A 13,151-nucleotide genomic window follows, 5' to 3' on the forward strand; every position below is an offset into this window, starting at 1 on the left:
AAGTCGACAGCCCTCATCCTCCTCCAAAAGGGCGGGTCATCTTCAATGACGTCGAACTATGACCTCGAGCGGAGAGCTTATAAGCAGCGATTGTCGGCTGCTAGAGTGTGCTCGTTGTCGTGCTCGAAATGTACTCGTGAGCTGCGTGCTCGTAAGCTGTTTGCTGTATGCTCGTCTTGCGGGCTCCATTTGGGAGTCACGCTAGACTGTCGATGTATGTCTTGTCTAAGATGTAAAATAATGTAAATAAATCCTGTTCACCAAGTTCCTCCCAAGTTCATCCCTGCAACTACGACCGCTTCAATCCTTACATCTGAATGGCAGCGGTGAGATCGGCCTACAGCTCGTAGATCTGTGGCAGCGGCGAGATCGTCCGACGAATCTAATACTCGTAACTGCTACGGTTGCTGTGCGTTGCGCGAAAGCAGTTGCCTCGCGTTTGGTTGAACGCCTTTCAAAAGAACTTCAATCGCTAACGCCATACGTTCATATTCAGTTTTCGTTGCTTCTCCGTTCGGTAAAAACTGCCAGTTCCCTACTCCCACTGCGGACAGCGATGGTATGCAAACTCTGAGCGAATTTTTTCGCCGTCGGCGTTGCCCTGTGGGCTCCGCACATTTGGCGAAGCTTTCACAATTGCATCTTCTTTCATTGATTCCCTGATACACGGTAAAAAGTGCACCACTAGGTTGGAGTACCTGGACGTTAACGCTATGTGCTCATCCATGCCGCATATTCGGGCTACATCGCTACACTATACAACCACCAAAGTTGTTCAAAGTGGGTCTTAAGTTCTTTACTAAATTATTCCTCGAAATTTTGAGAATGGCAGTCCAGGAACAAATGTAAAGAAAAATAACATTCATTGCGCACGCCTTTTATTCTAAATCATCTGAAACTAATGAACATGAAATGTGTAAAACCATATCGGCGCTCGAACATGAATGTGATGTAATTTTATTCGCGTAGATCTCTAGGGGCAGCATATTGGCACCTCTGAGATGTCATTAGAGGTCCTGCAGGGGGTGTTAAAACCATTTAAAGGTGCCAGAAATTTAGGCGCACTCGCGTATATCGCGTCCGCGTTAGTCGGACCCGCATGTAGTTAGAACACCGTGAAGGAAGTTTAAAGCGCAGCGCTAAGCTTTGCTATCGCAGTCATTGTTTCGCCCACCGGGTGAAAATGCCAATTTTTAGTAATGTTTAGAAAGTGCAGTAGAAAACATAGGCTAATGCCGCGTCTTATGCATATGTAAAAGCAGCACCTAATAGGTATCGCATGGGTGCATTATACCTGGGTGGTTTCACAGACGAAAAAAATGGCTGTGGCTTAGCTAAGGTTAAGCCCAGGATGCGAAGCATACTAGCCTTTATTTTAATTGTTGAACCACTGTTTAGCCTGGTGAACTGCTGTTTTTTTTTTTTTTATTGCGACAGCGTGCCTTCTGGCATAAAGAAATGTTTAAACATGTAAATACACTCCGGATTCGCGGAGGAAGTCCAGCAATGTCCGGTGGTGGGGACCCAAGATCCAACTTTCTACGTCTGGTGGCCGACCTGGGGGTGGTCCACAGCGAAGCAGGTGTTTCTGGCGGAGGGCATGTAGAGAAGGGCAAGTCCAGAGGAGGTGCCCAATGTCCACCTCGCAGACAGGAGCGGGACAGAAGGGGCAGGAATCGCTCATGGAGGCACGGTACTGTGCCGACCACGACCAGGTTATCGCAGGGGTGAGGGCGACACGGAGGCGTAACCTTCGTAACAAGACCTCTTCCCAGCGCGCTAGGCCGCCAGGGAGGTCGGTGCCACGCGGTGGGAGAAGTGCTCGCGTGGCGCGCCGAAGGTGTTCTTTTTCTGCGAGGAGCCTTGTCTCCGGAGAGATGGGGGCCAGTTGAAGCGGACGCGAAGGTTTGTTGTGGCTCGCTGCATCCACTAAGGCTTGTGTGGGATGCGCATTGCGACGTATCCATTGTACTCTTAGTGTAACGGATAATTTCTCCACTGTGTCCTGAATCTCCAGTGCCAAAACGCCGGAATTCAGAACACGCCGCAGACAACGGATGGCAGCTGAGGAGTCGGTTAAGATATCAATGTGTCTCCTAGACGGCGGAAGCAGCGGACAGAGGATGGATACTGCGTCTCGTATTGCCAAGAGCTCCGCCTGTGTCGACGGCCAGGCAGGGGAGCAAGCATACGAGCAGGTTGCGATGTCTGACAATAATTCAGGACAAGCGATAGCCGTGGTGACGTGATCATCACTCACACTAGCGTCGACATACGCTACATGTCTGCACGAAGAGCTTGCACTCGTAGCTGATGGGCTATTTGCTATTATAATTGGCTCTCTAAGGTGGCCATTGGATCGTGTGTGTATGCGAGTCAGAGGCCGATTGTCCGTAACTTGCTGATAAAGCCATGGTGGTCGTGGCGAGCAGGAATCGCAGGGCATCACTGAACCGTCTACCATATACTTCTCAAGAGCTGCAGCTTCCGGGATATTGTGGCACTTTGCGGAACGAGCTTGGCGACGCTGGTGGACCAGTTCGTCTAGCGTATTTAATTGCGCTTCGGCCTGGAGTGCGTGAATGGGTGTAATTTGTGGGAGGCCCGTAATAACCCGCATTGCTGCTCGATTGATAGATTCCAAGCGGTCCCACTCTGCTCGTGTCATGTGGTGAAACTGGGCTTGGTATATCAATCTTGGCTGTAGCACAGTACGTATGAGGAGGCGGGCAATGGTGGTTGTGGCACCACCTGACTTTTGAGAAATCCTACGGATGAGGTGCAGCATTTGGGATGTCTTCTGACGTGCTGTGCGAATCCAGGGGCCGGCGGAGCCGGAATCGTACAAGTCCAGGCCGAGGACTCGGAGTGAGTTGACGATTGGAATTCTGTTTCCGTGCAAGAGAAGGACGATAGGGGTGGTGTTGAATGCACGGCGGCCGCGCGCATTCGCGACCGGAAGCAGAGCCGTCTTTTCAGGCGACAACATAAGTCCCAGAAAAGAACACCATTGATCAGTAATCGTAAGAGCGAGCTGCAACCTTGTGGCTTGAATTTGGAGAGACGGGTGGACAGTCCAGACTGTGATGTCATCCGCATAAATGAGTGCGTGCAGGTCAGCAATGTCGCCCAATCGCCATGCCAAGGGTAGGAGGCTAATGTTGAAAAGTATGGGGGCCAGCACTGACCCTTGCGGTACACCGCGATGTGGGCGAAAGGATCCCACATTCTCCTTGTTGATGCGTATGGCGAATTCACGAGATGTAAGAAAGGTGTGAATAAACTTGCATGTGTGGGCGGGTAAGTGAATCCAGCGTAGCACTTCAACGAGGGCAGCGTGGCTGACGTGGTCGTATGCTTTCTGCACATCCATGCCGAGCACGGACCTCACTCGGGTCGATCGGCCACCAATCAAAACCATAGAGGACAAGTGACCTAGGCCGTCTTCTGCACCAAGGTGGGGGCGGAAGCCAACTTGCGACGGGTGGTACCAGTGATGTACGTCTAGCCACCACTGGAGACGGTTAGCCACCATGCGTTCCAACAATTTCCATAATGTACACATAAGAGAAATTGGTCGAAGATTTGTTATGTTGTCATGAGGTTTGCCGGGCTTTGGGATGGCGATTATAGCTGCTTGCAGCCAGTGCTCCGGTACTTCTCCTGACAGCCATGCAGCGTTTAAAGAATTGAGAACATCTTCCAAAGTGGCTCCTTCTAGGTTTTTAAACGCTTCATAGGTCACGCCGTCAGGACCCGGGGCAGTCTTCAATTTGGCTTGGTCTATTGCAGCGAGAAATTCAGCCACCGTGAACGGAGACTGCATCCCAGTGATAGCGTGAGCTGATGGGAGTGCCCCTGCACTCGGCGGAAGCGTAAATGGGGCGGAGACCACAGGTGGCCGCGTATCATAACCGGGAAATAATGCCTGCGCTATGTCAAATGCAAAGGCGTCTGCGGTTTTGCCAGACGCGAGGCACGCGCTGGAAGCCGGGTCAGGAGAGCGTCCACCAACTTCCATTGCTCGGAACGTTCTCCAAATTGAGGCGGCGCTCGTGGTTGGACCTAGCGAAGAACACCAGGCCAACCAGCGTTGACGTGAGAGGCGGCGTTCATGGCGTCTAGCTGCAGCTGTCAGCTGACGGTGGCGGAGTTGAGCCTCCACGGAATCTGGGTGTCGGCTGGCATGGACCTCTGCTTGGCGACGCTGTGCCCAAAGCTGCAGGAGTCGAAGATCTGGCACCGGACGAGATTCCTCGACCCATGACGTTAAAGTGGCTGTTTTGACCGCCGATTGTAACATTGGGATGGGGTCGCATAGAGGGGCAAGAGCGTCCCTTGATAACGAAGCACGAAACTTGTCCCATTCGATTACCCTACATTGGCGACGGAGGCGGTCAGTTTTCTGAGGGGCTAAGCCGAGCCGAATGGGATGGTGATCACTTCCCCAGCAGTCCGGTTCCCGATGCCAGGTAACTGTCTGATGGCCCAACCACCAGGCCAGGTCCGGTGAATACGCTGGCATTCGTGGGTGGGTGCAACGTCGTGTAGGCATGGATACGTCATTAATCAGATTAAAGTTGTTCTGGGTGAGAGTATCAAGGAGGAGACGTCCACGTTCACTAGACACACAGTACCCCCACTCACGGTGAGGAGCATTGAAATCACCGACGATGAGAATAGGACAGCCAGGATGATACCGACGAAGCCAGGTGATCCACCCTAGACGAAGACGGGGCGCCTGTCCCGAGTGAGGACGCACATAACACGACACAAGCACAACAGCACACTGAGAGAGTTGCACCTTTACAGCCACGACCTCTTGCCACGCAGTGCACCATGTCACCATAGGTATAGCCGTCTGAACGAGGGAGGTACGAACATAGATAGCTGCTTTGCCTGGTTTATCACCCGACAGGCACGCACGGCGATCTGGGATGGAAGGTGTTGCGTAGCTAGTAAACCCCGAGATTCGAGGAAGAGAGTTCTGCTCCTGCAGGAGGAACGCCCAAGCTCGAAGTGAGCCCAAGCGAATGCGTTCTCGGAGCTCGCCAACCTTGTTAGCGAGACCCCGACAGTTCCATTGAATTACATATGAAGGCGGGTTGGAGGCCATTGTGGCAGCCATCATAATAAGTGCTCCGCAAGAGTGGCAGTTAGGGCCTGTAACTGTTGCACAACATAACGCAGAAGCGATGCCGGGTCGGAGGCGAGTTTAGGCGCAGGTTCACGCACAGACGCAATACCTGTCGCCGGCACTGGTGAATGACATTTATGAGGCGTTTGTGCCGCCGATGACCTATTTGTTGTCGACGAAGTGTTCGCAGTGACAAGGCGGTTGCGGCGAGAGTTGAGTTTGGATAGTTCCGTTTGCAATTTTTCGATGTTGCGATCGATGTCACCCAATTCCTTTTGAAGTTCCTCCTGGGCCGTTGTAGACGCACGATGCCTGTGGCGAGTCCGGCTAGTAACATCGCTGTAAGTTGCCTGAGGAGTAGATACCCCCTTAGATGATGAAGGGTCGTCTTCCTCGATGGCCTCATCTTCTTCTGTTAGCGGAGCGAAGCGGTTGGGAGACACCAACAGGTCCTGGGTATGTGGAGTAGGGCGAAAAGTGCGAACGCCGTGTTTACTTTTCTGAGCCTTACGTTTCGTTGGGCAAGTGCGATCCGTTATTGAGTGGTCATTGGATTTGCATAGACCACATCGGAATGCTTGGTTGGTGTTTGGCTCATTTGGCTGCACCGGAGCCGGGTTAGGGCACGATGCACGCATGTGGCCTTGTTGTAGGCACTGGTAACAGTATACTACGCTTGGGCGGTATGGACGAGGTCGAAGGACGCACCCATTGTAGATAAACCGTTTGGGTGGGGTAGCGGGTCCTGAAACTGTTACCAGGCATGTGCGACCACGTCCTAAGTAGCGGGCTAGCAGCACATGATGAGTGTCACAAGTCAAAGTATCACGTAGAGTTTCCGGCGGTTCGTCGGGGTCGACCCCTGTTACCACGTAGCGAGAGATGTCCGTGCCAGAGAGCAGGTATGCTTGAACGGGCAAGACGCGTCCACTGGGAAGGGTGATTGCTGTCAATGTGCACAGGGCACACACTTTCTCTAAGGACGGCACCCACACCGACACCGTGTTGGAGGCCCGGTGATATGTGTAGCCTGAGAAGCCCGTCGCGGTGACGCAAGAAGCGAGCGTTTTCTGAAGGGTCGTCGTAGGGATGGCTTCTATGTTGTAGCCTTCCTTTGGACGGATGGCAACTTTGTACGATGCAGGGGGGCTGTTAGACAGGCGTTCCGGGAGAGCATCTGGATTCAACAGACACGGACGCTTCTGGACAGTAGCAACTGACGAGGCAAGCACAGGAGACGCGCCCGGTGATGCAGCGTCGCACAGAGACGCCTGTGTTCGCGGGTCCCCTACCTCGTCTTCCATCGACTCTTCGTTGGTGGCGGTAACCGACTTAGCAGCAGGAGTAGTCGCCATGATCTCCACAGCTAACTGCTGCCGCAGCTGCTCTTTCTTGCGCGGCGTTATTGCGCCTTGGCGGGAACGCTGTTCACGCGATGAGGCGGCTAAGCCTAAAGCGCTCTGACTCACTTTAGGTGACGCTGTCTTGCCCCCGGGAGCATCCCGGGGGCCGTCGATGGCTCGGTTCGGTGCCACAGGTGGACTGGCTGCGAGGAGCGGCCAGAGGTGTCGGAATTTCACAGTTCCAAAAGGAAAAAGCACTTCAAAAGCCGGAGCTGCAGGAACACACGTCCGACGAAATCAAGCGCTTGCAGCGCCCCCCTGAACTGCTGTTGCTTGGCTATATTTGGTTCGGCTAGACGAAGAAACAACTCATGCGTTACTCTGCTTCGCCTTCAAGAGTGGAACGCGACAGCGTTCCCGTCGACCTGCCAAGGGGTGTAATACAATGGGCTACTGCGCAGCGACTATGCGCCCCGCATTGTGGACGCGGTGAGCGTCGAGCAACGCAGCGTTCGGCGCGGCAACGAAATGTGCGCCTGAGCAAGCGACCCACGAGAACAGCTCGTTTCTAAGGCAACACCGCATTCACTAGAGGCGCTTTTGTACCGCTTTGAAGCATCGTACTCGTGGCTCAGTAAATAAAGAAAAAAAAAGTACTCGTGGCTCAGTGGTAGCGTCTCCGTCTCACACTCCCGAGACCCTGGTTCGATTCCCACCCAGCCCATCTTGCAAGAGTTGAGCCAAAGCCACCTAGAAATTTCGTTGTCGCGCCGAACGCTGCGTTGCTCGACGCTCACCGCGTCCGATCAAAGCCGCCTAGAAAATGTCTAGCAGAGGCAAGCGCAGCTGCTTCTGCTAGAAGCAGCTGCCAACTCGCGCCGCCACGAGCGACGGCGCGAGTTGGAGCCCCGTTTCTCCTCTGTCGTGACGTCACGGTGTCACGTGGTATGGCATGGGGTCAAATGTCATTGAAGGCAACACCGCCGCGCCTGAGGAGCTGGGTTGTGCTCTCGTAATATGCTTCGCATAAAAGAAGACGGAAGGAAAAGAATCCCAACTGATGAAGAAAAAAACTGGCTGTGGCTTAGCTAAGGTTAAGCCCAGGATGCGAAGCATACTAGCCTTTATTTTAACGCGACAGCGTTAAGGAGCTCGTGTCGCAGAAAAGCCGGTGTCGTCGGCGTCGGCTCAGGCGTGCGGCGCTTGCTCAGGCGCACATTTCGTTGTCGCGCCGAACGCTGCGTTGCTCGACGCTCACCGCGTCCGATGCGGGGCGCGTAGACGCTGCGCCGTAGCAAAGCCACCTAGAAACAGTCGCTGTAGCAGGCCGCAACCTTCGCTTCTCATTCCAACGAGCAGCTCTGTCTCCAGGAGGCATCTCACCTCGTGAGTGTCCAGCAGAGGCAAGCGCAGCTGCTTATATACCGCCGCGACGCCGCGAGCGACGGCGCGAGTTGGAGCCCCGTTTCTCCTCTGTCGTGACGTCACGGTGTCACGTGGTATTGAAGGTGACACCGCCGCGCCTGAGGAGCTGGGTTGAGCTCTCGTAATATGCTTCGCATAAAAAAAAATATGATTTGACGTCAGGCCATTTAGTGTTTCCTGGTACAGGGCCTTACAGTGCACACCAGGACAAGAAGAGCGAACGTCCTCGTCCCATAGTGCGCTGCAATTCACAGTAAATGAAACACAAATATAGCATTTCTAGAATATGAGTCACAGATGCACTATAAACGATTCGAGAACTCAGCAAAAAGTTCTTTATAAAGTACAGATATCAAGTTGTGCGCTCTTTTTCTAATTTAGAAGGTAAAGGGGTTCAGATATTTATTCTCGGTATAAAGTACCAGGACATTCAATAAACTTGCTGCTATATATGATGAAAGTGACAGCGACGTCATCACAAAAGTTGCTTGCAACCTTCCGTGTTTTTGGCGGGCTATATGAATATGCTTGCCAGCATGCAGGTGTCAATAGACCGTTTTATTGTGGGCGCCGCCATTTTGCGATCGCAGCGCCGTCTATGATCCGGCGCCATGCTGGTATTTGCAATCGCGCTGGAGGGTGTACGGCGAACGTGCTGTTGACGACGAGTCGCAAGTTTTCGCGCTTTCCCTAGAGGTGCCAACAAATTGTTTGGATCGGGAAACTTTTTAGCATGCCGTCACTAAGTTTGTAGCTTCGATATAGCCGCAATATAGAACGGCGACGGGCCCAGAGGCGCTCCCGCGGCTCTCTCCAAGATCGAAATAGAAGGCGAGCCAAGTCTTAACACTGTTGATACGTAACATATGCATGTACCGTGTTATTATTGTCCGTCTCGCCTTGAACTCTATTGAGATATCACTCAGGGCGACTACAATTGGAGTTCATGGAGGTGTCTCCATGGGTGTCATGGAGACACCAAGGAGGTGTCTCCATGGGTCATGCGGTGTGCCGCACCAGCGTACATCCCGATCTAGGTAACTGCGAAGCTCCGAGGAAACACGTTTTGCTATAGCTTTCGTGCTCCTAAAAATTTCGCGGCACGATTTTGTAAACATCGTGTATCGGGCACCCGGACATCAACATTTACAAAATAAACAATTGTAAAACAACTCGATCGAAAGGGCTATTAACGTGAATAAAATGAGCTAGTGATAGAGGCTGCGAATGTGCCACGATCTGCCAGACGCACGCAACGCGTTGAAAGATTACGCGCACTCTGAGGTCTCCAATGCATGGTGCCTGTGCGTGCAAGGACACCACGCCTACTCGAGAGAGCCGAAAAACGAGCAACTACTCTTTGCAAGAGCTGCTTCATTTTTTGCAGTAATACAGCGCGCGATGAGTGGCGTCGACAGCTTGCCGGCGAGATTCGGAAGCACGGAAGAGCCTGTGTGAACTAAAGCCGGCCGGCAAACGGTAGGCGTGGCTTTGGTTAGAGAATGGAAAAGAACACACCTTCATTTCTTAGTCGGCGCGTAGTTTTCCTTATACACCCTCGGTCAACTTCAACCAGAACGTTCGTTGCCAAGCACGATAATCTTTGAACGCGTTTGAACAGAATAAGTTTAATGTGCACGCATGAAGAAATAGTTCATAACATTCGCGATAATTGACCGACTAGAGTATGCGCCTGGATTTCATATCGCAGTTAGATCGTGGATGCCGAATTGCGAGTTCGCCGCCGAGCGCTCACTGGGAACAAAACCTTCCGAACATACACGCGATGGCATCAAGTCATTTCTGTTTATGCTGGCAATACAAAGCGGACGCTTCTCCGCTATCGCAGCGGCGGTGCCCACGAAGTCACCGCGGATGAAGGTGTACTTCACGCACGCTTCTGAAAGTTATTTTTGCAGCCGAACACAGCAGAGTGGCAGCCCGTCAACCTTGAGTCATTTGACATCGCAAAAATCCCAGACAGAACACGTTAGAATCGTGCTAATTCGCAAATAAACTGCCACCTTTCCATGCTGCCGCGGGGAGGAAACAGAATCAGCAAATACCAGTGCGAGAAGGAGAGCGGCATGGCGTTCTGGTTCGAGGCTACGTTCCTCCTCGCCGATAAAACGGGCTATAGACACCTTTCACGGAGAATTTTGCTCTAGCAGAACGAGATGGCACTTTCGGCGCTGCGCAGCGCTCAAGCGAGAGCGGACCAATAAGAAACCATTACCGCTTCTGCCCTACAACGGTGCGATCAGATATCGGAAATGAAAATGGCTGCTCGCTTACGCACTGTGCTTAATTCAAGCTGCTTAATGTGTAATGAAAGCGAGAAGACACGTGCAGCAGTTAGGTGAAAAAATAGTCACTGGCATACTAAGGAATAGAATGAATATTTGTGACCAAGCCTACGGACCACTGCTAAATAAGGACTGCCTTTAGTCAAGGGTAAAACGGACGCCGACCAAGAACATTAAAAGAAAAGAAAACAATACGTTTCGGTTCCCATACAGGGGCGTTGTTCCCAATCAAGGCGTAGGACTGCCTGTGTTGGCGGCCATACCGAGAGCCTTCCGGTATGTTGCAACGTATGACGTCCCCCAACATCTTAACGTTGCTCAAGGTATCCAGCGCGCTGTAGTGTGTGACGTCCTTTGCGAGTATGTTTTTTTGGGCATTGATCCTCACATCTTTGATTTTACCTGCCGCGGTGGCTTAGTGGCTATCGGTTCGAATCCCGAAGCACAAGGTCGCGGCTTAGGTACACGGTTGTGGCGACCTCATTTGCAAGTTTAGGAACCTCAGGTGGTCAAAATTATTCCGGGGTCTCGCACCAGAGTGCACGTCCTAATAGCGTCCTGCTTTTGGCACGCAAAACCGAAGAATTTTAATCAATTTTTTAGAATATTGAGATGCAAAAATACCTTCGTGGGTGAGTCGGCTTAGACTGCTTAGAGCAGCCACAGGCGCAAATAAAATTGCGTTGCCTGTCAGACTTGTACACGCTAGAGACAAAAGGTAACCGATTTTTGATTACAACTGCTTCATTCAAAAATGTAATCGAATACGGTGGCCAATTGTTGTCCGGCTAATGTAACTGAGGAATCACTAAAATTTAACCGATTACTTTTGCGTTACTACCCTCTCCATGTATTAACATTGCAGAAATTCAGCAAATGTAACGAGCTGGCATGGCTCTTTCACTGCACGCGCTGGAGTCAGTAACACTTTATCGTTCTCAACAATCACTCTTGAAAATTTTCGTTGGTCATCTTTTCTCAGTTTAGTGTGAGGGCATCAGCAGTGACACTCATAACATACTCGATATGCGGCTGGAGTGAAAGGCGGCGTTGCAATATACGGACACCTTGCGCACAAGATTGTCCTTGCTCAATGCCTCAATGATCGCATTTAGGTCCTCTATAGATCACCGCGGTACATTGTAGATGGGGCTGGAAAAAAGGAGCTCCCGGTAGGGCCAATTGAAAGCAGAGAACATTTGTCCATAGGTAATTATCAGGCATGAACGTCCGAAGGAGCTACCATTATGGAGCAATAGCACCACTGGTTCAATTAGTCGCCAAACATCTGGTAGCGTGTCAAGATCACGAAACAAATACTGAGCGTCCGGGTTGGTCCTCGCCGACAAGCGCATTCGAGAAATTGCGGTGTGTTGCGACTGTGGGTTTTCTATTGTAGTTCCCGCCAGATTAAAGTGCTCAAAACTGCGCCGCCTGCCATATCTCGTCTCGTTCAGTCACTGATCAGTTATTTTGGTGACATGTGCAATTAGTTACCAAAAGGATTATTGAATTACATTGAACGTTACCGAGCAAAGAAAAAGGTAATCGATCAACTAAGAAACTGCCGAAAATGTAATTCATGAGAAGTAATTAATTATATGCAATTTGTTACGTACAAGGCTGGTGCCCGCGGCTCTCGCATCGTCACGTTTGCCTTGCTTGTTGTAGCAGAGGACATGAGCCGTCTTCTCCTCGCTTTGCACTTCATCGCGGGCACAACGTCACTGTTATCGAAGCTTTCACCACTGGCCTTCGAGCATATCAGCAGTTTCTCATTGTCGGCGTCACTCGGGTGATCGGGGTGCTTTCTCGATGCAGCCGCAGCAGACGTAGAAGGTTTGGCCGAGGCCCTCGGTGACTCGACGCTCATCGCAGCAGTCACGGGAGTGGCGTGTACCGCAGAAACTAAAAACAAATCTGGGGAATTTCACAGACTGATGATGATCTTTCCTATGACGGCACAAACCCACTGGGGACAGACCACGAACCGAGTGGCAAATGAAAGCAGTGATGATGATGATGATGATGAAGCCTCAGGTAATGGCACAAACCCACTGAGGGGGATAGGCCATGAATCGGGTGGTAATATGACTCAATATATAAGATAAAATAAATTGGTTATTAAATAAATAACTCGAAAAAAGAAAGGAAAACAAATAATCCAAGATGTAAAATAAACTATGAATACATGAGATGAAGTATTGATCAATACTATGGTAAGCCTTGCGTTGATAGTAATGTTAAAAAAAGGATATACTTAAACTTGAGTAAGTTAAATTATGAATAATAATAGTAAGATTTCAAGTGTGAATTTATTCTACAGAAGAATCACTTCATCGCCGTCTCCACTGATTGTCAGCATAAGCGATTAACCTACGTTAACCACAGAAATCAAACGGACACTGTAGCGATATTTCCTGAGTATACTGCCAGGATAACGGTGTTTGATAATGGCGGCAAAAATTATCGTAGACAAATTATCGAAGACGGCACGACAGCGCTACGATGAGAATGATGTGTTGACGATGGAGGTGAAGGCACAACGGCGATGGCAATGTGAGCAAGACGCCATGACGAACACGGAATCACAACAGCGTGTCGAAGATGGCAGGACAATGACTGCAGAATTTGTGGTCTTATTGCGATAGCAATTACATGAACACTCTAATGGAATTATGGCCGCTGCCGTCGGTGCCGCAGTGAGTTCATATATATATATATATATATATATATATATATATATATATATATATATATATATATATATATATACATATATATACATATATATATATACATATACATATATATATATGCATATATATACATATCCATATATATATATATATATATATATATATATATATATATATATATATATATATATATATATATATATATATATATATATATATACACATATCAGGGGCGTAGCCA

General features: G+C 50.3%; 1 protein-coding gene across 1 annotated transcript in view; it reads right to left on the reverse strand.

Annotated features, from left to right (window-relative positions):
- Positions 1 to 12,159, reverse strand: part of LOC139052940 (N-acetylated-alpha-linked acidic dipeptidase 2-like) — an 85,481-nt gene extending 73,322 nt beyond the window's left edge. Inside the window, exon 1 of the mRNA XM_070530085.1 lies at positions 11,831 to 12,159. Coding sequence (XP_070386186.1) covers positions 11,831 to 12,084 — 254 coding nt within the window. The 5' untranslated portion in view covers positions 12,085 to 12,159. The remainder of the gene's footprint in view (positions 1 to 11,830) is intronic.
- Between the last annotated feature and the right edge of the window lie 992 nt (positions 12,160 to 13,151).

Source organism: Dermacentor albipictus, unplaced genomic scaffold (genome assembly GCF_038994185.2).
Source record: "Dermacentor albipictus isolate Rhodes 1998 colony unplaced genomic scaffold, USDA_Dalb.pri_finalv2 scaffold_44, whole genome shotgun sequence".
NCBI lineage: Eukaryota > Metazoa > Arthropoda > Arachnida > Ixodida > Ixodidae > Dermacentor > Dermacentor albipictus.